Raw genomic sequence first — 26,109 nt, 5'->3', positions numbered from 1 at the left:
ACTACACAGGGAGATAAGATGGAACTTTTGTTTGAAACCTGATGAGAACCCTCTTAATGAAAGTGCTGTGCCAAAAATAATCTTTTTTCTCCATGTTAGTCAATCAGGAAATGGTGTAGTTGGGGGGAAAAAAGAGGAGAAAGAAAGTAATTTTGCATAATCAGTGAGCACCATCTGGAACAATTAACCAAATTCCACAGAACTCAAAGGATCAGTCATATTGGCTTATTAAAGATCCAGAATTATACAAGTAATAAATCCTTGGAAAAACGAAGCGTACCCCTGCCTGTCACGACTATTTTAACTTCAAATACAGTGGAATACTTGATAAGGCTGAAAAGAGGAGATTAATATATGCAAATTATGTCGAGCATTTAAAAGCCCCCCAACAACTGTCTCGTTTTTTTTTTCTGTCTCTTATTACAGGGCTTTATGTTTTATTCATACACCAACTCACCTGTCATTTCATAAGCTATAATATTATGAGGGTATTATTAAACAGCATAAAGTGGAGCTTTAATTGGAAAGCTCCATTGCATTTTCCAATTATTTGCAGCAAATTAAAAGCAGATGCACATAGTTTAATAAGAATTCTAATATTGTTTCCTGAAAATCAAAAATCACTGTCATCCTGCCAAGATATTTTGCAAACCCAAGTTAATTTTGAGCCTCCTATTTTTTTTATTCCTCAACCTCCTCCTTCTCTGAAGGATGAACTGTCTCTTGTCTGCTAATTGAAGTTCCACTAATGGATTGGGAAATAATTGCTCTCCATATTATGTTAGATCAGGGTCAATGTCAGAATTTATTTTTGATTAATGCTATAGATATGGAAATGCATTACTTTTTATTACATTTACCTTTTTATCGAGTGGATGTCTGCCGAATACTATATTTTCTTCTGCAGGTAATAAAGCCAGACCGTGATGCAACAGACGTCAGATTTAATTTTGCATTTATTTTATTTTATTTTTTATCAAACGTATGCTTTTTTAGATCTTTTGAATGCACGTATAATTACCTTTAGGATATCCTGATTTTCTGTCAATGTATGAAAAATAGACCTAATTGGTAAAGAGACTTGGCATGGATCAAAGCAACGCTGGTGAACAAAAGCCAAGCTGCTATGAAAACTTGATAACTTTTCAAATGAGCTTGAACTGTCAAGTGAAAGAGGGCTGGAAAATAAATGTGAATTAGTTTTTAATATTCTGGTAATAAATGTCAAACCTTCTGCACATCACTTCTGTACATGATGTGACTGCAGATGACAGATTTCCCAGACATGCTACCTCTCCTCCCCTTAACTCGCTTTTTTTTTGTGTTGGGGTTTTTGTTTTGTTGGGAAGTGACGGAGGGTTTAATCAAGAAAGCAGGCAATTCATCAATCCTAAAGAAGGCGCCTGTACAACCCTGACAGAGCGCACATGGTTTTAGACCAACTCGAACCTGGCCAGCTGTCAGCCCACACACACACACAGGCACCAACACACACACACACACACACCCTAGCGCTACCACCATGCTAACAATTAACACAAATAGGCTGTCGGCTACAACCTCACACTTGGTCTGCAGGCACATCACAATTTTAATCAAGGAAAGTTGCATTCTCACACATTCACAGTTTGATTCTGTATGGCTGACAACCACACAGTCTCAACAAATAAAGCAGAAAACCTTCTCAGGCTAACTCCATTATCCTATGTTTTTTTTTAATCTTGACTAAAGAACACAGGCTAAAAAAAGGTGTGTGTACATCTGCATAGGACAGTTTTCTGGAGATGAGTGCTGGCAGCACGATGTACAGTATGTTCATGTTCCTCATTGTCACTCAAAGCCTGTCCCAGTGGAGGAATCCCACACCAAATGCCACAAACCGTTCAGCTGTGGTGTAATATCGGTTCCTTCAGGGCCTCACATGTCCTGACTAACTTAATATTAATACTTAAATTATAAACTGGCTGTCATACCAGCACAATGATGTATTCATTATTGTGTAAAATTACCTAGTACACACATTTCCCTCTCTTTTTTAACACAGACACTACATGTCTAAACAAATACAAAAAAATAAAAAAGGTTTACATAATAATAAATTAAATTAAATGTGCATATTCAAAATGAATAATATATATTAAACATTTAATTTTCTTAATTGTTATATACGTATTGAATTGGCTGGGTGCAGGGTGTGCCTCGGCTAATGCAGCAGGAGGAATCCTCACCACATGGTGTCTCTCTCCAGCTGGATAAAACCCTTCCTGCCTTATTCACCACGTGTGGCTCACACACTCTTTAAGGATAGAGCGTCTGAGCTGACTCTGTGGCGCTGAGGTTGTCATAGCTAAGCTCTGTTTCCTAACGAAATAGCCTTTTTCTTCTCTGTTTTAGTCATGGGGCATTGTACTGTTGTTGAGTCTCTCCCTGACAAAGATAGAGGAATTCGTCCAGTGTATTCAAGGTACACATGTAAGTATGGCATGTGATGGATCATCTTTGACGGCTGTTAAATGTTCTCTTGAGTATAATGCCATGCTCCTCTGGGGAGTCACGTTCACTGTTAAGGAAGCTCTGTACAGTAGCCCTCAGTGAGAACATCTAGACAGAGAATTTGTAGCTCAAGCAGCAGTGTGGAGTAGCTCTCTTTATGATTATGTGCAGAAGATGAAGTCGTTTGTGGTATAATGCGGAAAGCATGGAAGTACAGATATGTTTCCCACTAAATGCATCCTGGGTAATACTATTAAATTCATTTATTAGTCTTTAGGCAGTTTCATAAATTTTGTTGACTTCCACATATTAGTGTGAGACCTTTTACCTGTCATGGTGTAGATGCCACTGATCTGGTGCTCATAGTGTGGCCTGCCCATGGTCCTCCTGCTAGGAGAAAAAAGAAAAAGAAAGTTTAGTCTGTTGCAGACTGTTGCACTGACAGCTATGTTAAAATATAACGTGTATATAAGACATGTAACCATTTTAAAAGGATATGTTTTTTCATAACAATACATGCTTGAGAAACAAAGACTGCCTTTAGTGTAAAGGCAAAACAGAGGATGAACAGGCTGAATCTAAGGGAGGACTATGGTAGGAGTTAAACTATGCCTCAGCTGCCCAGGGGCTTCAGCAGACCTTTAACTGGGGTTTGGAGCAGGATCTTGTTAATTCTGGAGAAACTGAGAGATTCCATTATTTAAGAGAAACCCTGTTTTTTTTACTTTTTCATTGCCTTGTATTACAGAAAAAAGCACAGAATGCACTTTGTGGGCAGTTGAAGTTAACAAACCATATAAGATTGAAATCCTCATCAATCAAGCTATCATGAATTACACCCTGTGACTCACCCCTATGGATCGATAAATCCACAGCAAGCAGGGAAAAAAAAAAAACAGCTTCAACACAGCTGCACAACATGACATGCTTTGAAGGTAGAATGAGCTCCAGGATGATGGAATTATAAAACAAATGATCTTATAATGGTAATGCAAAGCAGTTCAAACAGGCAGCTGCTTTGATTGGAGGGCACACAAGCCTAAGATTTTAAGTAGGCTACGAGAGAAATCGGCTATAGAGGAAGGAGGAACTAGGTGCAGAATTAAAAAGACAGCAGCTTTTCAGTGTGCGCAGCTGTGTTGCAAATAATGAATTACGTTTTGTGTATCGTTATGTATTTTGGACCGTTTATGGATAAACACAATTAATCTTTAATAGAAAGGAGTGTAAAATAACATTTAAAAAACAACTCTAAAATGTAAAGACTAAAGGCATATCTGCATATTTGGTAGATGCTGTGGGTGAGTAGTGACTTTCAAAACCTTATCTCTTGGAATGAGATAAATAAATGCAATAATTTCCATCAAGAGCAATAAAACAAGACCTGTGACAGGCTGTGGTATTTATGAGCTGAAGCCTACAACTCAGATTTATTTGCAATGAAAGGGTCGACTTTTCTCCTCCTCATTTACATCAGCATTTGGCCATGTTAAATCCAGGCCAATGGTGAATTTTTAAAAGGTTGGCATCAATCTTGTGGGAACGATTGCCATATTCACCGCAGACTTCTTTTACCCTGCAAAGGTTGATTCCACTGCTGAATAAAGGTACACATCTTTCAAAGCGCAGACATCATACTGCACTGATAAAGTGGAGGCAAATTGTTTAATGTCTTTCAGGGTGTCTGTGTCATGTAAGAGGAGAGCTTCCCTCTCCAAAGGACACAACATTGTGCTATTTATGTAGAAATCCCTCAAATCTCTGTATGAAACCAGTAGTTATGAAATATATTTATACAGGAAACCTCTTGAGTTGCTTTTACCATCTGTTTGAAAAACACAAACTGTTTCTATCCAAATTGGTGATTTCTAAATACAATTTTAGGTACATTGGAGAGGGTAACATATGGCAAATCAATTAGATAACACATTTTTAAACAAAAACATGGCAAGAGCCTTTGCTAATCAACAGCAGTTTTGGGGGCTCATATTATGTTGGCCACTGGAGTTTTGACAACAATTAATCCTCATTTCAGGCAAGGAGAGCCATATTGACACATATTCCTAATTTGAATATTCAATTACAGCGTAGTTCCTCATCAAATTATAGTAACACTGGGAACATGGCCTGAAAGATTTATGCAGTTACAACATGGATCGTGAGTATTATGTCTCCATGAAGTCTGCCATAGTTAAAAACATATTAGTTTAGAAGAACAAACCACAGCACTAAGGACTGATGACACAAAATTACATTACAAATTAACAGATTTTTTGTAAGGAGTTTTTGTTGTTGTTTCACATGGAAAAAGGAAAAGAGTTGTCTACTAAAAAAGGAAGGAGAAGAAAAAGTGGGAGAGACAGTGGGGACAGACAAGCGATAGTCGTTGGAGAGGTAAGATGAGAATGAGAGTAATATCAGTGACTGAAGAGCTGTGCGCTGGAAGCTCTTGTTTTGACACACATCCAGCCTTTCCTGTGACAACATCTCCACACCTTCCTCTATGTGCCAACAGTGCTGCTTTGTGGGAGCTGCTTTCTCACCCATCATTATCCTCCTTTAAGCTCAATGTCAGGTGTTGAAAAGAAGATCTCTCTGAATTTTTGTGGTAAATCAGTGAATAGTCTGCGCCCATCAGATCTTAGCTGATCATTCGATCATTCCTGGCACCGCTCTGCATCCCTTTGCTTGATCTCTGCTACTTTTTGCAACTTTTCTGAACATAACAAAGCAATAAGTGAGATTGATGTAGGAAGGTTTGTTCTTCAACACTTCAGAGAGAAGATCTGTCATGTGACACAATGACAGTCACAGTCTCTCTCTCTCTCTCTCTCTCAAGAGCTGTTTGCAGTGGGAAGTCTTGGTTAACCAGCATGCAATGAAAGCCAATACAATACTCCTGCAGAGCTGCAGAAATGTGTGGAGTGTCACAGGTAGAAGACTATGCAATCTGAAATGTATTGATATGCTTGTCAATTCTGACACTGATGGCTCTCTAGCCTTCATGTGCTAAGGAACGAGGCAGCTATGTAATGAAAAAAGATACTTGGCCTTGACATTTTTATCACTGTACAGTTTGATTTAAAAAGTATCCATGTGTACAAGAGCCTATTATTCTAAGAGAAATGTCAAAAACCTTGATTCTGAGTGAGGTGAAAGAAATTGCAATATTAGGACAGGGCTAATTTATGCTAGCAGTCACTGTAGAGGTCAGATATCAGCCTCAGCAATGACAGTTTTATCAGGAGAACAAATGGTAGTGTTGGTCAGGGGAAGGAAGGAAGGAAGGAGATACTTTACTGGACACATTAAAAGGCTGACCGGATGGCTCAGGCTTTTTACATTATAAAGTCAGGGAGTGGCTGATACGGTCTGTCTTGACAGAGAACAAGCCAAAGTGGTTGACATCAAGCTGCTGCAGCTATGAATCAAAACCACAATAGTGTGCTGGTTGAAGCGCTTTAAACAAACTTGATAAAGAGACATTAAACACACAAGGTTTAAATGCTTTTCCACAGAAGACGGCATAGGGCCTCAGCTCTCACAGTTGGCCCAGCTTACTGTTTATCCTCCCTGTACCTACTCACAGGGAAATTATTTATTCCTGTGTGGTCAAAAACCAGCATAGACAAGCAAAACAAAGGCCATGGGAGTTTTCCATGGCCATTTTACATTTTTTGATATTTCCAATTCTCAGTATTGGTCTGTTTACAACACATATTAAATGGAGAAGGGAAAAAGATCCTGTCATGTCAAACTGTCAGCAGACACTCAAAGGTGTAAAATCAGCCTCAGACATGAGTATTAAGTGACTATTCCTATACTAAATAAATAAATGCTTAATTAATAAGGAACAGAGTAATTAATCACAGCCATTTTTGTGTTTGTTTTGTTAAAATCACTATTATTAGACAGCAGGCTTGCTTGTTATTGTGGCTAACACTAATCACAGTAGTTTAACTCAGAAAAAGTTGCAAACTGCTGCAAACTCATTGTTACTTTGAAAGTCTGTAATGACTCCTGACAGCCTATAATTATACAAAAACAATTTCCAACATTACTGCTTAGTGCCTACAACATAAAAGTTATTTAAGATGTCTGCTGATGAAATTAAGGACTCTTTGTATAAACTTAACTTAAACCTTTGAAAAACTAAAAGATCTGCAGAGACTATTTTTCTAGGAGACAAAAATCATGCAAAAACAATGGAAATACAACACCTTAACCTTGATGCAATAACCCTGTGCTTCTCATAATGATGCAAGACACTGCAGTCACTATGTACTACAGCTCTGTGCTGGGGAAAAAACTGATTTGTGGTTTACGTTTGTACACAACTCTAACAAGCTCTCGCTGCCTGAGGCAACTTAACATTTGAGAGGGATCACTGCAGCTTTCAAAATTATAAGGGTCATTAAAAATTTACACATTATTGACTGTATTTAAAACATCTTTTCCACTGACTGTAAAGAGCACTTAAATTTAAGAGGTGCTATTCTCCAACGGCCATAAAGTTGTTATAGATAGCCCGGAGGAGGCATGGAGGAGAGAATTCTCTCCTGCTGAATATGAATATAGTGGTGTAATACTACACAGACAGTTCCACTGTGGTACTGTACATACAAAATGAATCAGCTTGTCTAATCTGTGATGCTCTCAATACAAAACTATTCATAGCAATATGTATGGACGTCCTGTCCCGTGTGTAACTACAAGGAAATAAATAGTCAAGGAAGTGCCACTCTTAAATTGCCCACAGTCCTGTCCTTATGTGTCACTGCATTATGAATGAAAATACTCTCAAAAGAAGACTCTTGCTGTGGAATGAATTTTAATGTTAATATAAAAACAGCAGCCTGTGATCTCAGCAGGCATTAGGAGGGGGGTATGAGCCGCTTCGAGGTGCAATTTATTCCAACCTCTGAGCCTCACAAACTTGAAAGTGGGCTTCAAAAGAACTGAGGATTACTGGCAAGAGTGGTAAAGGCGCACATGGGCCTGGGCTTTCGCCATAACTTCATAACATCAAAGATTATTGACTATTGACTCCCAAAATACTACACAGTATGAATTAGAGTTTTGAATCAACAGCTGTCCAGTTTATTGTCCACATCCTACTGCGCCGCCATGTGAACAGAAGCTCTGTTTTGAATATGCCTGCTGGCATTCACTACTCTGGCCTATTGTGGCTTTTAAGTGGCTTTTACTCAGCCCAGCACAGGATGGCTGAACATAGCACTTCAAGCTGGCAAAGCCATCAGTGCCTTGTGCCAAGATTCCCTCTCCACAACACCACCACACCGAAGGAGTCTCAATTGTTTATTTACAATTTGCTGTGGAAATCCCCAGCTCTTCATTGTGATAAATAATTGAGCTGTTTGGTCTGGACACAGTACAAAGGATTGCTAAATTCACTCTGCAGCCTGAGGCGGAGGAAGCAGGAGCAGCATGAGCAGAGGAGGAGACACATTCCAGCATGGCAGAGATCTTGGATCTCTCCTCCCTTCCTCTGCAGCTGTCGCTCCCTCTCCAGGCTACGTCTCCTCCTCTTTGTCTGCACAGTACAACACTCCTGTCACCACATTCAGAGGAGCGACCTGCCTCTGCCTCCTGGGACACACCACAAATAGTAGGAGTTTAGCCCTCATTGAACTCAGGTTCTTGTTCTGGGGATCCTGTCTAGTTAGCCTGTCTCTCCAGTTCACCCTCGCTACCTTGTTGTCCAGCCACAACCTATACGGCAGATTGCCTGCGGAGTGATCAATTGCTTGTGTCTTCTTTGTTCACTGAGTGTGAAATAAAAACGAAAGCAATCAGGGAAAGTTGAACTACAAGTTGCACTGCTGAATATTTTGATACAATGTTACCTTGTAGTGTTACATAAAGCATCACTTTCAGCTATGCTGAATGGTTCCTGGGTAGACTGATGCTGTGGGACATCTCCCATCCGATACCATATTCCCATATTGTTTATCTCACTGTAAAAAATAAAAAAAATACAAAATAAAACAGTGTTTTGTACAGTCTTATACAGCTGGGTTAGTTATTCCAGAAGAACCACACTGAATACTCAGTGACTGATACAAGTTCCAAAACGTATGATTTCATTTATTTTCAGTTTTAAAACACTCACCCTATGCAGGTGTAGTTAACAAGATGGTACTTGGACTTCGCAATGATCTGGATGTCATGCACCGCTGTCTTGACAGCCTCACGAGGACTCATTTTCACACAAAGCCTTTTCTTCCTCATGGCAGCTTCCTCTGATAAGTCAAGTACATATGAGCATGTCAGAAAGAAAGTCCTGGTTCCATATTCAGTTCTGTCTTCTCTGAGTTTCAGGCTAAAAAAATCTATAGACATTTCAACCTCTAGAAGAAATACATATCCACAAATCCCACTTACACTTTCATGTTTAGTTATTACCAGTCATAGAATAAGAGATGAGCTAATATCTGTTTCTGGGTGACTTGCTGTGCTCAAAGGGAAATGACTGGACACTGGAAAGCCACAAAATTCACACGCATTATTATCATTTTTATCATTTTAGTAGGTAAAATGACAGAAGCAAGTGAATCCTTTATCAGCTTTAGTGCACAACAGGGATTTAAACTCGATGTTCTAGATAGAACCTCATACATAATGTCAAATGTATACATTAAACATGGATTCACATAAAGTAATAAAACATTAAATTACAACATCGCCAAACAAAACATAATCTCTTTTCTTCATTCTGGCAAAAAGAAAGCATTGCCATGCTTTCCTATATTGCATCTGTGCCTTGCTCATTTATTTCCCCAGCAACACTAGAAAGTGCAGTGCAAATGCAATGATAATAAAAATAATAAACAAGCTGTCCTCACTCCACACACCAAAATATTATTACATTTCCAAGGCATGGATAGTGAGGGGGAAATACGTAGCACTCAAAAAGCACTAAAGCATTGGGGAATGCATTTCATTAATATTAGATAACCCCCATCCACTCGTCCTCTCCCCAAATAAATACATAAATAAATAAGCCCCTCATAAAGAAAAGCACAGCTCCAGCTGAGATAAACAATGACTCATGATTCTCTTCTCTTGTACCTCCAGGGCAAAATGTTTATTTTATTCCCACAGTCTGCCATAAATTAAGCTAACCTGCACCCATAAAACATTCACTATCTCCAGCAAAGCTGCCCCTGAGGACCTCTACATAAGCTGGTCGGAGAATGAAAAAAAACAAGCAGTGGAAGGGAGGGAGTCTGTGGTTGGCAGTGACTGTTTACTTACTTGTGTCCATTGTTTCATGCACAGGTGTGAAAGACTCTGGCAACATGTCCTTAATATCAATCAGCTTCAAGTCCACAACAACATCAGGTCCCTGAAAGGCAGCAAAAATAAGGGGAGCTTAGTAGAGGAGAGCTTTTTGGTGGGCTCAGATAAAAAAAATATAGAGATAATAGAGTTGATTGATGAATTTACAAAAGTGAAGTCTCTAAAGAGAATGGTTGACAAAATAGCTTGAGTAATTACTCTCTAATGGCTGTTTTTTAAAGTGATAGAAGGCATCTGTGAACTTGTAATCATCTTCAACCTTTTGGTGAGAAGCAGTGGCATGATGAGAGACAGAGCAGGCAGTCTGATCAACAGAATGGGACTAGTTGAAAATAATCAGAGGCTGTGTAGTTGACATTTTCAAGCATGACTTTTCCCAGCCTCCCATTACATTTTCATTTTTTGCCATAATAAATTGCAATAATACACAGTGGCAGTAGCTAGTGGGACGAGCCAGGCGTGACTTGATGCGTCCAAAATGCCTAGATTCCACTGCTACTGTTGCCCAACAGTCATTACCATTAGAGATATTTTTTATTCATAGTTTTTATACTGACATAAGGTACAATATGGATGAATGTTATTACTATGCATGAAACCTCTTTTAGTGTTTCTCCCCTTTTTCTGGAAAGATTTTATCTATCAGGACCAGACAAAAGGGGCCCTCTACCTCCAGCCTAGAGTGTGATAAATCGCAAACTATTTACTTCCCCCCATATAATTCAGAGGCTAATTTTACAGAATCTGTTTTTGTCAAAGACAATTACAGCGGGAGCTCCATTGACTGGCAGACAAAATAGCCTTTGTTGATGGCTCTGTCATGTTTTATTTGTGTCAAAGTCTTTAAAACAGTGTGGACACACATTTTAAGATCATATACAGGAACTAGGGAAAGGCTATTTGCATGCTATATACTAAACTGAGGGCTAGATTGAGCTCAGACATGAGGCAGCCACGGCCAAGTTGCCTGGCATTTAGAGGACATACAGGAAAAATATGACTTGATTAAGTTCTAAAAGTGAGGTGATGCAGAGTAATAACAAAAATGCAGGTTTTGTTTACAATACTGTCTGCATTACACACCTACAACCCAGGGAAGCATAATTAATTGACAGCCAATAGTAAGCTTTATGACCTGAGGTTGAGGCTGGTAATCTAGAAAATGTAAGCAGGTGAATTTCTGGCCACAGAGACAGCCAAGCTGTAGGTTTCAGGGTTAGGGTTAGGGGAGATGTTGAAAATGACCCAACATTATTATTATTAGCACAATAATGCAAAACCATTCTGAAAGGCCTTTTTATATTAATATCATTAATATCATTTCTTAAAGTAATTTCTTACACAAAACACATCATTTTATATTTAAAAGTTATATGTGCATCAGCTTTCAAGTACTCATCGGTAACCATTTTCTCTACAGGGACACAGCTGATTGAATTAACTGGATTACTTAAAACACACCTCATTGTTATTTCATGAATAAACATAGATAATATCCTTACGAGGGCCTACAACATAAAAAAAAATCTCTCTGAGGTATTATTCACCTGGAATATGCATGCAAATCCATTATATGTAAAACTTCAAAACTGCTCTGCCAGTGCTGGCCTTTTTAAGTGGGACTGCCAGAAGATTTAACTAGCAACCGTTGGAAAACCAACACAAAAGGTGCTGCAGGTGAGGTGTTAGACCAGGATGCATAGGGAAAGGGAGAAGTTACAATCATGCTTACAGTTTTTCTGGTGAAACAGAGGTAGCGAGTGACCTTGGATTTGAATAAACCGTCCTTCCACAGGTCGGCATCACAGCCATCTGTTGTTTGTGCAACCTACGTGGAAAAACACAGAGAAAAAACAAGGAGAGGAAAAAAAACATGCAGGAGGTTGGATAAAGTTAATGTATGTATGCCATGAGCATGCTGCTTTTGCTTCTTCCTTTGCATACTAGCCTTAATTAGCGCTTGCCTACACTACTGCTCCGTCTCATTAGTGCTCTGCGTGGATAAAGGAGTCTTAGCCTCCAAAAAGGTGGCTAAAAATATCATCCCATGGGACTGTGCTGATTAAAGATGCCCTGACATGGATCTGCTCTAATAAGGAAACCAAACTTCAATGTGGGAAAGCAGGGGTAAATGGGTGAATGTGGAATAACTTGTTTTTAAATAAACTTGCAGTACTTATATAATATAATATAATAATATTATTTATAAATAAATATTATTATTTAAAATAAATATAATTAATATATTTATATTATATATATATATATATATATATATATATAATATTTTTAAGCATGCATACTTTTACTTCTATTATTTAAGGAGACATTTATTCTAGGAATAAATTACAAGAAGCTTTAAAGCGAAATGCTTGTGTCTGTGGACTTATGAAATTTCATAAGTCCACAGACACAAGCATTTCGTCCTTGTACAATTGGCTCATTCATAGTTGTAAATGTAAAAAAGTAAAAAAAAAAAAAAAAAAAGTTTGCATCAAATTGACAGCATGTGGGCAACACAAGTCAAGCTCAAGGTCCTACACTACATTGCTATGTAAATGTAGGTGTGGAGGGCTGAATGATGAAGCAAAATACAACCTGCAAACTGCACAACAGAGACTCCTCCATCGAGCAAATATGCTTGGCTGAAACGTCATGTTCCATTGGCCATCATGAGAGAATCACCTACATAACTGCCAGAGGTATTTTTTAAAGGGATCCTTTACAAAGAAGAGTCAATCTAATGAGGTTCATTCAAATGAAGAAGTCATAGATCTCTGCACCCACCCACACACATTACCCCCTTGACAATAATGATGAATGACCCCACTGACTAGGTGGGGGGAAACATGGCATGGGGAGATTCATGCAAAACCACCACTGACTAGATGGGATGAGACCAAAGACTAGAGTCAGGGAACAGAGACGGATAGGATGGAAGAGAGAGAAAGAAAAGATGAGCAGAGGCAGAGAGAGAGAGAGAGAGAGAGAGTGTGTGTGTCTGTGAGAGAGAGAAGGATTGCTGGCATCTCCAACAGCAGTTCCATGAAAGGTCCCAGAAGGAGCCTATACATCACCAGCCTCCCTCTTCCTTACAAGACAACCCGTCTTGGCCACTTTTTCCAGGTCAGTAGCCAGCGCATCCTGTCAGCGTAAACAAAGGGCTCGCTTTGTGAAACCCAAAGTCAAGTTGAGGAGTAACGAGGGCACAGTCCTCCTAGGAGGCACCTCAGGCATCATCCTGCCACAGCCGCCAGCAGCAAGGATGCGACGCAGCTTGAATGTAAAACGCCAAAAGCTAAGCCGTGGCTGAAAAAGCATGTCTAAAATCACACTGGCTCTTTGCACACTTTTCATGTGTGCCACTGTATGGCTCCATCATTACTTGTATTTCAATGGGAACAATGTCACATGTCTGATAAGAGATAGCACAACACTGATATCAAAATATAGGTGTATCATTATATCAAAAATGCCATGACAGATTCAACTGCCACTTCCTAAAATCTTAGGCTCACAGTGATCTAAAAGCCACCTATCAAACATGTCTTTAGGGGGTGCTGAATTTCCTATGAAGTGTCTCAAGAGACAGTCACCACCAGCACACAGAAGCACAGCTGTGAATACAAAAGATATAGAGGCATACAATCAAAAGCCTCTGGAGAGTGAAACCAGGTGAGAAACAAATAATTATTTCAAAAAAGGATGAACCTGAAAATGTTTCAGATCCTGTTTCATCTAAAAAATGACTTCTGACTATACATTAAGTGCTAAAGCTTTAGTTTATCTGGAAAAAATAAATAAACATCATGGTTTAAGATGCTGAATTTTCTTGTTAGGATTTAGAGATTTATATCACTCCCATGTCTGCATTATGTATGGGGAGCTGAGGGCAATTAGTTTAGCTGAAAGTATTGGGTAAAACCAAGGTAGCATCACAACCCTTGCACAGAACATGGATGTGCAAGAGTCTTAGCGTGGTGTTTGATGTTGCGTGGCTGCTTGTGCTCCAGCAATGCTCCTGATCCCAGTGGAACACTGTTTGATCTGGGCCTGTGCTGTCTTGTGTTGGAACAACCTGCTCAAGTTCAGAGATTTAAGCACACAGTATCAGAGAGCAAAAGAGTTAATCAGCCCTTTGATCTGATATATAAAATGTATCGTAAGTATGCTGAGAATTCCTTGTATGAGAGGTGGAAAAATATGGCTTAATATCCTGAGACTTTCCCTTCCACTGTGGTATATTAGTACATAGATACTGAGTAGTGTTGATATTTGTGTTTGTTTTTTTTGTTTGTTTATTTCAAGTCTGCAGATGAAGGACCACATGGTGATGTTCAAAAGATGTTCTTGAAGATGGGACAAAAATTTTAAATACTGCCTCAGAGTCTAAGGGCTGAATTTTATCTTGGAGAGTGACTTGTACTTCACTTTTGCATAGAAAGATATTATTTTATGATATTTTATATAATACGGAAAGTATTCAGACCCCCTTAAATGTTTCCCTCTTCCCTCTGTTATATTGCAGCCATATGCTAAAATCATTCAAGTTCATTTTTCCCTCATTAATGTTCACACAGCACCACATATTCACAGAAAAACACAGAGTTGTTGACATTTGTTGAAAAAGTGAAGTATTCAGAGCCTTTGCTGTGATGCTCATATATTGAACTCAGGTGCGTCCATTTCTTCTGATCATCCTTCAGATGGTTCTACACCTTTATTTGAGTCCAGCTGTGTTTGATGATACTGATTGGACTTGATTAGGAAAGACACACACCTGTCTATATAAGACCTTACAGCTCACAGTGCTGTTAGAGCACATGAGGATCATGAGGTCAAAGGAACTGCCTGAAGAGCTTCCTAAGAGCCCCTCCAGCAAGGGGACTGATTTATGTTTCTGCTGGTGGGTGTCTGTGCTTGCGTGACATGCTATTTTGATGCGCACACGAAAACAATCACACATGCTCTCTTTTACAAACACACACAGTCTACACACCTGTCGGTGTCAGGTCGGTGGATATTTTTGGTATTTTTATCAAGTTGCCATCCAGCCTTTTTGGCAGTTAATCTGACACCACAATGCAGTGCCTTGATAGGAGGCGGGGGGGGGGTGGTCATTAGCAAATCAATGATAAGTGTAGGCTGGCACACGTGAGTGCTCACGCTCCAGGGTCGGAGCACCTACGGAATCGGTGCCTAAGAATGTGCACACCACAGTGTTTGCACATCAACTGAACTGTACTGGTGCAATGGAGCACAGAGGAGGAAGTCTGATGGGCTTTCTCCCTGTTTGTCACTACCGGATGGTGTGTATGCAGCTTCCCTGCCAGTGGCTCCATTCTGATGCCAACACACCATCATCTGCCAGAGATTAGAACAAGCTGGGTGTGCAGGGTGGAGCAGGAAGAAAGAAAAAAAACAGCGAGAAGAAGGAGGGTTTGGGGGTGTAGCAGAAAACAAAAGAGCTCTGAATAGGAAGAGAGAGGAAAAGAAACATATCTGCCCCAGAGACTGTTTCTAACTTTCTGAAGCTCCCTGCTCTGTTTCAGCCTACCCATTTAATAATAAGAAAATTGTGATTACCAACTACTTTGCGTCACGACATATTCCTGTTAAGGTTATTGTGAGCATAAAGAAAATTGGGGGCAAACTTAAATGATATGGCCAACAACCGAACACCATTAAACCATTGCCTCTGGTGTGTCTACAATACCGGTGGCAAACAATGAAGGGAATCCTGCTTGTCATCAAAGTAGACTTCATGAATAAGTCATCTAACAGAACAAATAAACACAGTGAAATGTTGCCAACATCCTGGCTGTGAGTTATGCAGTTGCAACAGTTGCAAGTACCATCATCAGCATAGCAAAAAACAATCAGATCCAAAGACTGTATAACTATGGACCAAGTGTCTATGACATCACCAATAGGTCTCTATAGAGCGCATTGGGGCTTCCTGTTGGAAGCTTCACTGTTGCCATGTTGGTAGCGTCATAGTCCACCTAAACTTCTTATACAAGCAAAGAGGTGGGCAACAGCTGATCTGTCCCCTGTACCACACAGATTTGTCAACAGCGACAAAGAGGTCAAAAAGGTAGTGGCAGATACTGAATTATTGTGTGTAAGGTGGACACACAAAACAGAGAAGAACAAAGGGGAATACATTTTGATTGGGTTAACTGTAGCTAATACTAACTCATTATCCATTATCCATTATCCATAACTAGATGAACTCTGTACTAAATCAACTTAGAATTAGCACCGGACATTTTTACTCACAACATAGTAGCCGGCTGTGACCTTGCTGAGTGAAGTGACTACTCCAATTGCAGAGATTGGGTCTGTAGACATCTGGCTGCTCATGTCTGACATGTTGGTGATCTGTTAGAATAGCAGAAAAACTTTATCATACATGCATTTTGCTTAAAGCTTTCTACAGTATTCTATTTTTTTTTACTTTTGGGAAACTTATTTACTTTATACACATTAAATTTGAAACCTTTATTAGTCCCGCAATGGGGAAATTGCTTAAGGCAGCCCAGCAAATAGCGCTATACACCAGTGAGTACACTGGAGGCTATGTGGGTAAAGGGCCTTGCCCAAGGACACACAACAGTGCCTAGGGAGAAGTTGGGATTGAACCACCAACCTTCCAGTTATTGGACAACATCTGCTATACCACTGAGCCACTGCTGCCCAATCCCATCCACAGAATCAGTGTAGATTTTGTACTATACATGCAAAAAAGTCATTATCCTCGAAATGAAGAAGGCATTATTTTAACTAAAGATATTAAATCAATTTACAAAATGTGCAACAAAATGGGGATAGCACTGTTTGCAGACATTACACAGAGAATGGACATGGCTTTTTATGGCTGGAATGGCCACTTTATTGACTTCTTGATGAGGCTTATTAGGATCTCGAAGAAAAAGTGGCTGCCTAATCTGGGATCAAATGACAAGTGAGACCAGTGACAAAACAGCATTTGGAGACCACCCAACTACTTCACCAAATCACAAATTAGGCAGAGTGATCACATATTTTCAAGGAAGTCCCAATCAATTGCCATCTATTTTTGTCTAAGGGAATTTTTGCCTAATGGGTATGCAAGCCTTTTACAGGGTAAGTGGCTTTGCAAAGGTTCCCTTACGCAATTGTATTAGATTAGGTTTAAAGATTGTTGTACTAACTGACAAAGTCCCTGCACTCAATCTTGATATTTACAAAATCTATTGCAATTAAGCTGATTAAATTAGGGGATTTAGTCCAGAAACAGCTGTCTCTTTAACAAATGTTAGATAGCCATACTTATTCAAATGAAACAGGATAGCAAATTAGCTAATAGAATGAAGATTCTCTTTGCAACATTAATTTGTTCAACATGAGCTTTGTTTACCAGCCCAACATCCAAGCTCTTGTCCAGGCAGACCTGAGACAAATCTATCCATGGTCAAATCTGCAATTATGTTAAAGACGAGATGAATTCATATAGTTGATGTTCCTATAACTATTTTTTTTCTATTTTTAGCCTGGAGAACTAACCTTCTATTTATTGCTGAGACTGCTAAGAATTCAGAAACTCAGAGGGGACCTACAGTTTCTACTCCTGCTTGTCCAGTTATCTCACACAGAGACATCAGGCATTGTCAAGCCAGTTCATCAAAGAAAACCTGGCTCTGTCGAACTTGCTTCGTGATATAGGCCTAGTACTGATTTCTGCCATGTTTACAATGTTCAGGCTCAAACTTGCCAGAGACAAACTTACTGTCTTAGCACGTGTGTATTCCATTATTTACACAAGTAAACGAGGCAAACATTGTGGGGGGAAATAAATCTTCAAAAGCATACAAATAATAATCATGTTAGCATACCAGTAGTGTTTCATGGATGTTTATGGTAGTAACAACGTGCCTACCTTACTTGGAAGCTATGTCTGCCTACTGAGAGTGATACAAGCAGGTGAAGAGTCAACACAAACACGAGGCTGCTCAGTAAAATCTAACAAATCCCACACCTCTAAACACGTTGTAGTCTTACCTGTTTACACGAACCTTTGATTCAACTTCGGACTTCAGGCTGGTGACTACGAAATCACTTCCGTGTGTCACAGGTAAGAAATTATTAACCAAAGCGTTTATGATAACGTCATAAAATCACAGCACTTTGCCTACTAAGCGTTTAAATATATTTGTTTTTCAGTAACAAAAAAAAGAAAAAGATAGAGAGATAAAGAGAGACCAATGTATTGTAGCTGCTTTTTTAAAAAAATACGTATTTTATATTAGCATTTGTATATAATACACTTAAGGTAAAATAACTGAATACAATTCTACAGTGTATAGATTAAAAGCACTTTATTCTACAAATAATATTTAATTAAATAGGAGTCAATGACAAACATGTAGATTTGCATAGAAAGCACAGGCCTGAACCAGCAATGCACACTGACTTCAGGGTGTATTTCTTTGCAATAAGTTCTGAGATCCAATTTAGCTGTTGTACGGTAACTAAATTAAGGTTGTGCTTCACCAAATGACTGTCATTACATGGATATATCTACAGGTCACGCCTCCTGACAGTTGGTTGTCTTTCTAATCGTCACATGTCATTACTGTAATCAGATAAAAGTAAGACAAAGAGCAATGTATTAGCTTAGCTGTAACATTAGGATTTGCATCTCCCCGAGTACGAAACTTGAAAGACTCTTTGTAGACTGTCCAAAACACCAGCAGGCGACAGATGCTTTCCCATCACCAGGTTTATTATTTCTACCCCCACCATAGCATTCAAATAAATTATTTCATTGTGCAAGTATTATCCTAATTTATTCAAATCAAAGACTTGTTGCTCTGTTCTATGACACGGTGCCATATGCTGGGTGGGTGTCACGCACAGTGAGATGTATTTATTGGCTTACATGGCTGAACATGATGTGATCAGTTCTCCCTTTTTAAAATTTATGATGCTTCTGTTATTAGAGGGGAGACGCTGAGAGCAAAAGTGTCACCTCATATGACCATAAGCTCCAACTACATCCACGTTTAATGTCAACTAAGAACAATCTAGCCTTTGTTTCATGTGCTTTTTTTTTTTTCATTTTAATGCAACTTTAAATTTAGTTGCCTGCTTTTATAGATGTTCAACAGATTTTGAGTTTTAATCTTGATACTGTACATTCTTGGGTTCAGAGTAACCAATGCAATGCTGTTTCAGGTGTCCTTACTTTAGGAATAGAATCAGTAGCCTAAAGAGGACACCTAATGTAAGTCAATTAGTAGGTAGGACCATTTATTTACAACCACTGTGATGACATAACAGTGACGTGGAGTGATTCCACATAGTGCCTATAACTCCTTCATATCAGCCAGTAACACGTTTGAGATTAGAATGATATGGGAACTCACACTTGTCTGGTAGCTAAAGTGAGACCCTTTTATTGAGGTTTACTGAGATGTCACAGCAAATCACCTGTTGGTTGTTGAAGGAGGTAGGGGTTGCCACATTGCTTACATTTATTTTATGTGTGTCTGGCTGCAGTGAAAAAACAGAAACCTTTTAGTTGGAATATGATACCTGGTCATCCAAATGAAGTTACTGTACTTATTTGTGTTCTTGGCAATGCGGACATCAAATGTAAAGTGGACAGAATGAATGGTTGTTGAGAAAGGTGAGGGACAGACATGCAGAAACCTCTTAATTAATGAGGTGATCTTTAGTAAAAGTTGAACTACAGCTACATGTCCAAACACCAATGAAAGAGAGATTAAAGACCTTCTAGGTTAAGTAAACAAAACCAGACTAGCTGCACATTGTCTCACTGCACCCTTTGTAGCTCACAGTAAGTTACCTGTACTATCAATAGCAAATAATTGTAGCTAAGAAATATACATGGAAGACTTTCCTATGCAGTAATCTTACTTTGTCAGCTAGTGTAACACCCCACATCATCACCCTCACCTCACATGCACATACTCCTACTAACATATGCGGATGTCAGATGAAGGTGTTGATGACCCACTGAAACAGACATAGCCTACTTATTTTATGAAGAATCTGTGGCAGTGCTAAAGTATATAAAATAAAATCTCAGGTGTGAATAGAAAAAAAAAACACAACACATGCTCGGCTGAGAAGAGGTGCACCTGCTACAGTAATGGTCTAATTATGGAATAGGTGATGAAATGATCATTGAGAGTCTTGAGATATCAGCAACACATGCTAACTGTGAAAACCATCAGCTTTTACAGTGTTTTAATGTGTGGCACATTGCATGCTGAGGATTGTGGGGTAAGATGAATGATGGCTGTGGCAGATTTCTGTGGGGGAGCTGCCAGTGTAGGATGCATAGCATTACAGCTGGCATTTTGAAAAGGTTCATTAAAACTGTGATTTCTTTGTTCACGCTTTGTTTCATGTATACTTTATGACACATCTCAGTTAAAGTCGACCCCCATAAATACTAGATCATCTTACAAAATATTATACGCACATTCTAGTAAGTGTGTAATCATGAGTGGTAATAATCAGCAGAAGACCAAAGGACCCCCCTAGGACATAGACCTTTGTGAATGACTTTGCACCTAAATGATAAAAACAGCAAAGGTTTTCTTTTCATGTATAAAGGTCATTCTCTGTGTTTGGTAATTTGCTGACACTAGTCTGGAGACTGAAGATGGAGATTTCTGTGTTATCACCCTGAGAGTAATAATATCCCTATCTCAACTTGGGAAATCTACTGCGCCCCAATGTCCCCGTCACCCGCATGAACCCATTATGGGCTGTGTAGAAATCTGCAGGTCTCATTTCATATATAACACTCAGCCCCCTCCTCCTCTCTTTTCTGTCTACACATAAAAAATCCCTGTGTCTCCTGAATAGCTTATAATAACAAGCTTTAAGAAGCCTATCCTTAGTGCCCCCTTAGGATTCATCCTTGCAAGCCTCTATAATATCATGCTTTTTTCCTAATTAAAGGTCAGTTGTGTCAGGTCTCATTGTTGCCCTAGCTGGAAAAATCTCCTGAAAAACATGACAGCTTTTCCAACTTTCCATTCATGTCATCTGTTTTCCTTGCCGAGGCACTGAATTGCATTGAAGTCCAAAATTGTGTGAATTAATTCTTTACTTTTAAAGAAAGTGTACATTTCTATTAAACAGTGGATCTTTATTTTACCTGATTTTGTGCATGTATCTCATGTACTTACAGACTGGCCTACAGCACTCTGAACATTTTCTTTGGTAGTATTTTACATTTGCTTATCTCTATCAGCTTTATTGCTCAACATATCATCAAATATACACCCATATACTCACATGCACACACACACTCTCACACGCATGCATACACACATATACTTGCCTCCGTCTGGTGGGGAGTCTGGACTGCTCCGACTGACTGCGCCTCACTGCCCTTGTGCAGTGGTGTGCCAGTTGTGCCTTCCCCCATCGCTGTGAATGCCACCATCTGGTGTGCCACGTGGACATCATAATCTCCCCTTAATTACATTAGCAGTGCAATCAGTTACTGCATTACAAGGCCGAGCGAAGAGCTTTTAAATCTTGGAGGAAATCATAAATAATTGCACTAAGTACCCAGCGCCAGATGTGCGTGCCAACTTGGCTGGCATGAGATAAATAGTAACCTCAACAACGGTGTTCAGCATCCAGTCTGCAAACATTTTTGGGCAGTATGATCCCCTTGTCCTTTGCTCTCAGCTCTGTCCTCGTCCTTTCCCTTTGCATCCTCTCACTTTGTGTGTTAAAGCACATAGAGATGTTGACTGTATACAGTCAGCTACCTGTTGCCATAGTACTCCCTGGCTCCATGTGACTGATGGCACCTGCGAAACTTAGTGTTTTACAGTATCACCATTCAGTCCATTATTGAACACCTTTGTTTTTCTCAAGTCATATAATTCAGTGTATTCAGGTTAATTGTGTAGAAAAATGACATTCTTTATGGGTTCTGAAGAGTTGGCTGAGGTGTGTGAGTGTAGCCTATACTGCTGTAGACCAGTGGCCACCAGAGTATTGCAAAACTATAAATAGGAAAATCATTTGTAAAGCTGTAAACTTGTGTTATATCTGTGAAAGGTGCTATATAAATAAAGTTTACTTACTTACTTACTAATTTGCAGACCCTCCTTACTGCAGACAGTTTAGCCTGTCATTAGGAATCTAAGTTCATGTTTATATTTAACCTCAGGTGTTATTAAGGTTTTCAATGTATGACTTGCATACACAATAAAAAGCAATCACTAATGTTATTTGCACCTGTGCTTGTATTTGCATTGTCTTCTCTACAGAATATAATCCAACACTTTAATTGTGGGTCAGCATCTTTGGAAAAAAAAAAAGATAAAATCCATAAATTAATGTGCTAATTTGAGTATTGGTTTTTAGAGAAAGTATAGGGGGAAGTGAGATTATTGATGATGCATATAAAAGTGCAGTTTAGGAATGCTAATACAAAGTTGAAGTTGTTCCTCTGGATAAGGATTTACTGTTTTGTAGTTTTTAGGATCCCTGCCAGGGGTGTAGAAACTCAAGGATATTCAGAACAGTGCTATTATCCTAATTACAGTGTGGGACCATCACCATATTACCTCCATCCTTTACAAACCTGGCTACCAGGTTCCTCCATAAAAGAACTTAAAATTCTTCTCCTGGCTTATCAATGCATCCATGCTGAACTGGTCCACTGTTCAAGATAACTCCTGTATGTAGAGCATGTGCTTAAAGCAAGAAGATACATGACCACAATGCTGTTAATCTGTATTTGTGTGTTGTTTAATGTAAATGTATCATTTGTCTTTTACCTACTTAAATCAGAAGGTAAAGAGAGCACGCATCACACAACTGGGACAATTGAGTGGGCCACCATACTGAAAGATGATATACCCACATGCACGCACACATAAACACCCAGCTGAGCTATCAAAGGTGTTCTGGAACATGTAGGGTGGGGGTAACCATAACATAGAAAGACTGGGCTTATATTAAAATAATCACTGTATTAGTGTATTATCAGTTTCAAGGTCCTGATGTTATGCTTTGTCTGTTATAGATTACTGGGACAACTGAAGGTGAGACAGTCTTTAAGTATTACATAATAGTACACCTGCAGCTTTAGTACTACACTAGTCACAGTTATTTAAAGGTAGGGTAGGAGATTTTGAAAACTCAGTGAGTCAGCCAGATTTTGAAAGTAAGCACATGCCCCTTTCTCTCGGAGCTCACCCCGAAGCCACGCCTCCCAATCACATGGACGCGCATTACCTGAAGACGAGCTGCGACTCGGCCATCATGCATGTACCTCTCTGGTGCGCGCAGAGCAGGAAGAGAGTGACAACCAGCCAATACTATACTAATATCCAGGGTCGTCCCGGAGGGTTGGCTGATGTTTTTAGTGTTTTATAGCTTCCACAGATGATTCATATTCTTCGTTTTAATGTGAAACTGCCGAACTAATTGGTTGCTATCGGATTGTAAAGAGAAGTTACACTAATTGAACAAAAAGTGCATCAGAATGAAATCTCCTCCCTACCTTTAATATAGCAACCCATTGTTTGCACTGATAATTAAGCATTAAATTGCTTATTCAATTTTTTGAATGGCACCAACTAGTCACCTAACATGATGCCTTTCTTTCACTTAAAGAAGTGCAGTAGTTTATGATGTAACTATGCTATGGTGATGGTCTTGTTATGCTGAGTAAAACATGATTAATTTGATTATAGCTTTAGTTGAAGTAAATGTTTTGTTAAAGTTTGATGACCAATAAGAGTAAAGGTTTAAAACAGAAATAACAACTGAAGCATCTTATAAAAATGACCCATGGTGATGTTTTTCAGTTCATGTGACAGATGATAAAATGCATGTATTGAATCTGATCCATAACCCCACCTAATGATGAGTGTAATTAATGATAACAAACCAAAGTCATTCCTGAAAGCTGTCATTATTAACTCAATTAATTGATGTGCAATCTACTTTTTTTTAAATGAACTAAAAAGCCTTTTCCCATGCTTTGCTGTGTTCATGAGAGAAAAACAAAAACACCCATTGTAGAGAGTGGAAATATGCCCTACCTTACAGTGTAAATAAGATATAAATTCATAAGAAAAGGCACCTTGACAATCTATCTCCTAGATGGAGATATTGATATTAACATGTACAACGTCCATTTCAATTTGATCACAATCTGGCCTTCAAAGTGCAATTTAAATGAATGGGTGTCTTTTAAACTAAACAATGTGAGGGTAAAAATACAGCAGAGTGAAGAAAGAGAATTACAGATATTGACTAAATACGTCTTATCATTTATCATAATTTCTCCATCCACTTTGTCACGGCTTCAGCATTTAAGGAAGATAGATGATACAAGATGTTGTCCTCTCTTTCATACTTTCCGTGCTCTGGGAAGTGTGTCCAATATGGACTGACTTTACCTCTTTGCAATTCATTTGGCAAGCGTTTGTGGAGACTATCGTGCATTTCTTGCATATTTATTTTCCCCATGCTGTGTTTCAGAGCATCTGGTATTTGGACCTTTAACCTATGTGATAAAAGATGTGTTACAGGAGCAGCAATAGACACTGTCTTACTAATTAATATTTACAGAGCTGTGACTCATATTTCAGCACAGGACTTTTAGTTGACTAAGCAGTTGATACACAACTGTATGTTGTATGAAGGCACTACAATGTCACCAAAAAAACAAGGCTTTGAAAGATGTGACATGCTATGCTATGCTAAATCCCAGTGGACTTTATGCTGAGGTGGTTGCCACAGCAAGGGCGGCCATTAATATCTGAGAGGGACTATTCCCATGGTGAGGTGACTGGTTGAAGAGGGTCCTGCTCCTGCACAGACACCTACAACATGAAAGTTCAAAAAAGTGCTGACTTTCTCGTGAGCTCAGTTAGTAATGGCCATCTGCTCCCCTGCTAACTAATGCAAAACATCCAGCGTGAACAGATCTCCAGGAGGGGTGTGATCTACTACCTAATTTTTCTTGGGAGACAGAGATTCTGCCATCTAAAATTCATCAAGTCATATCATATATGAAAACAGAGAGAATACAAAGAGTTATTAGTTTAATAAGATGTAGTGATATCTATCACAACAGTTTCTTTTTATTTCTTGTTCTTCATACAGTTATCTCCACATCTATTACACACGCAGGACTTTGTCACTCAGCTCTCTTATGTATTTGAATGTGTTGTTTGCCCTGGTGTGGTGATTTAGAGGGAACATTTTATCAGAGCTAGCCAAGCAAGCCAGGTCCACCAGGGAGCCAGACATTTTATAAGGGTATAAATAATCAATGACACTGCATCTGTAATGGCCTGTAATGCAGTTTGTTAACTCCCCCACTACACCCCTCCCCCACAGAGGATGGTGCATTTGTTGCTCAAACAATAGAAAGGGATTGCCATGGCTAATTGACACGGCAGGGGAATCTCTGCCTCTGTTTATTCCTGTGTTTCTTTTATGGCCCATGACCCCTCTTACATCACATGCTCTATCCAGTATCTCCATATCTGTGCCACTCTGAAAATATGACGTTCTTTGAATCCTTTCAGCTGTTGCTCATTATGAGTCTAAATCTATATTGATTCATTATGTCTTAATCCCAGAAGGGCCTTAAAACATTTGAATTTTGAATTGTGTGAAACACTAAAATAGCCAGCATGTGGAGGCTTAGAATAATTGTGGTGCAGTAAAATGCATTTAAATAAGCAGTAATGTTACAAATATCAGCAGCTGCTCATGTAGGGTGACTTCAAAAGATACACCATGCTATCTGTGTTGGACCCTGTCTCATATTTTATGTATTTCTAGAGAAGAATAAAAACAAAAAAACAACACACTAAGGGTACCCACCCCCCCCCAGGTATTCACATATACACCCACATCTGAACGTGGTGCATATTTTGAGTAGCACCCCTCCCCCAGATCTCACCCATGAGCTTCTGATTTCCATTATTATTAATATCTGCCTGTTTAATTTTCAGCTCTGTCATAATGTGTCGGCCTAAACTACAAGAGACAATCCCTTATTGATTACTTTCCCAGCAGCCCCGGCGCATGCCCCAGCTGATCACGCCTCTCATGCACAGACATCTCATGCATTTCAGATAATAAGCTGCTGCTCTGGAGTTGAAACAAATTGGATGTGCAGTCAGTCACTGTCCAAGTGAATCATGTTGCAGTCTGTCAGTGGACTAGGCTTAGATTATCATTTTACCCAAGCCAGGCAAAAAAAGGTAGAAAAAAGAATAA

General features: G+C 39.1%; 1 protein-coding gene across 6 annotated transcripts in view; it reads right to left on the bottom strand.

Annotated features, from left to right (window-relative positions):
• mvb12bb (multivesicular body subunit 12Bb) overlaps positions 1-17,917 on the bottom strand; it is a 29,052-nt gene extending 11,135 nt beyond the window's left edge. For 5 of the 6 annotated variants that reach the window (XM_028414665.1, XM_028414668.1, XM_028414666.1 and 2 more), the window contains exons 1-7: positions 17,860-17,917; positions 16,099-16,200; positions 11,549-11,644; positions 9,772-9,862; positions 8,627-8,756; positions 8,361-8,471; positions 2,822-2,883 (exon numbers count right to left, since the gene is read on the bottom strand). In XM_028414665.1, the coding sequence (XP_028270466.1) occupies positions 2,822-2,883; positions 8,361-8,471; positions 8,627-8,756; positions 9,772-9,862; positions 11,549-11,644; positions 16,099-16,191 (583 nt within the window). In that variant the 5' untranslated portion in view covers positions 16,192-16,200; positions 17,860-17,917. The remainder of the gene's footprint in view (positions 1-2,821; positions 2,884-8,360; positions 8,472-8,626; positions 8,757-9,771; positions 9,863-11,548; positions 11,645-16,098; positions 16,201-17,859) is intronic. The other variant, XM_028414667.1, reaches the window with a different exon arrangement.
• Between the last annotated feature and the right edge of the window lie 8,192 nt (positions 17,918-26,109).

The sequence above is a fragment of the Parambassis ranga genome, chromosome 9 (assembly GCF_900634625.1).
Source record: "Parambassis ranga chromosome 9, fParRan2.1, whole genome shotgun sequence".
Classification (NCBI taxonomy): Eukaryota; Metazoa; Chordata; class Actinopteri; family Ambassidae; genus Parambassis; species Parambassis ranga.
This window is presented reverse-complemented; position numbering and strand designations above follow the sequence as displayed.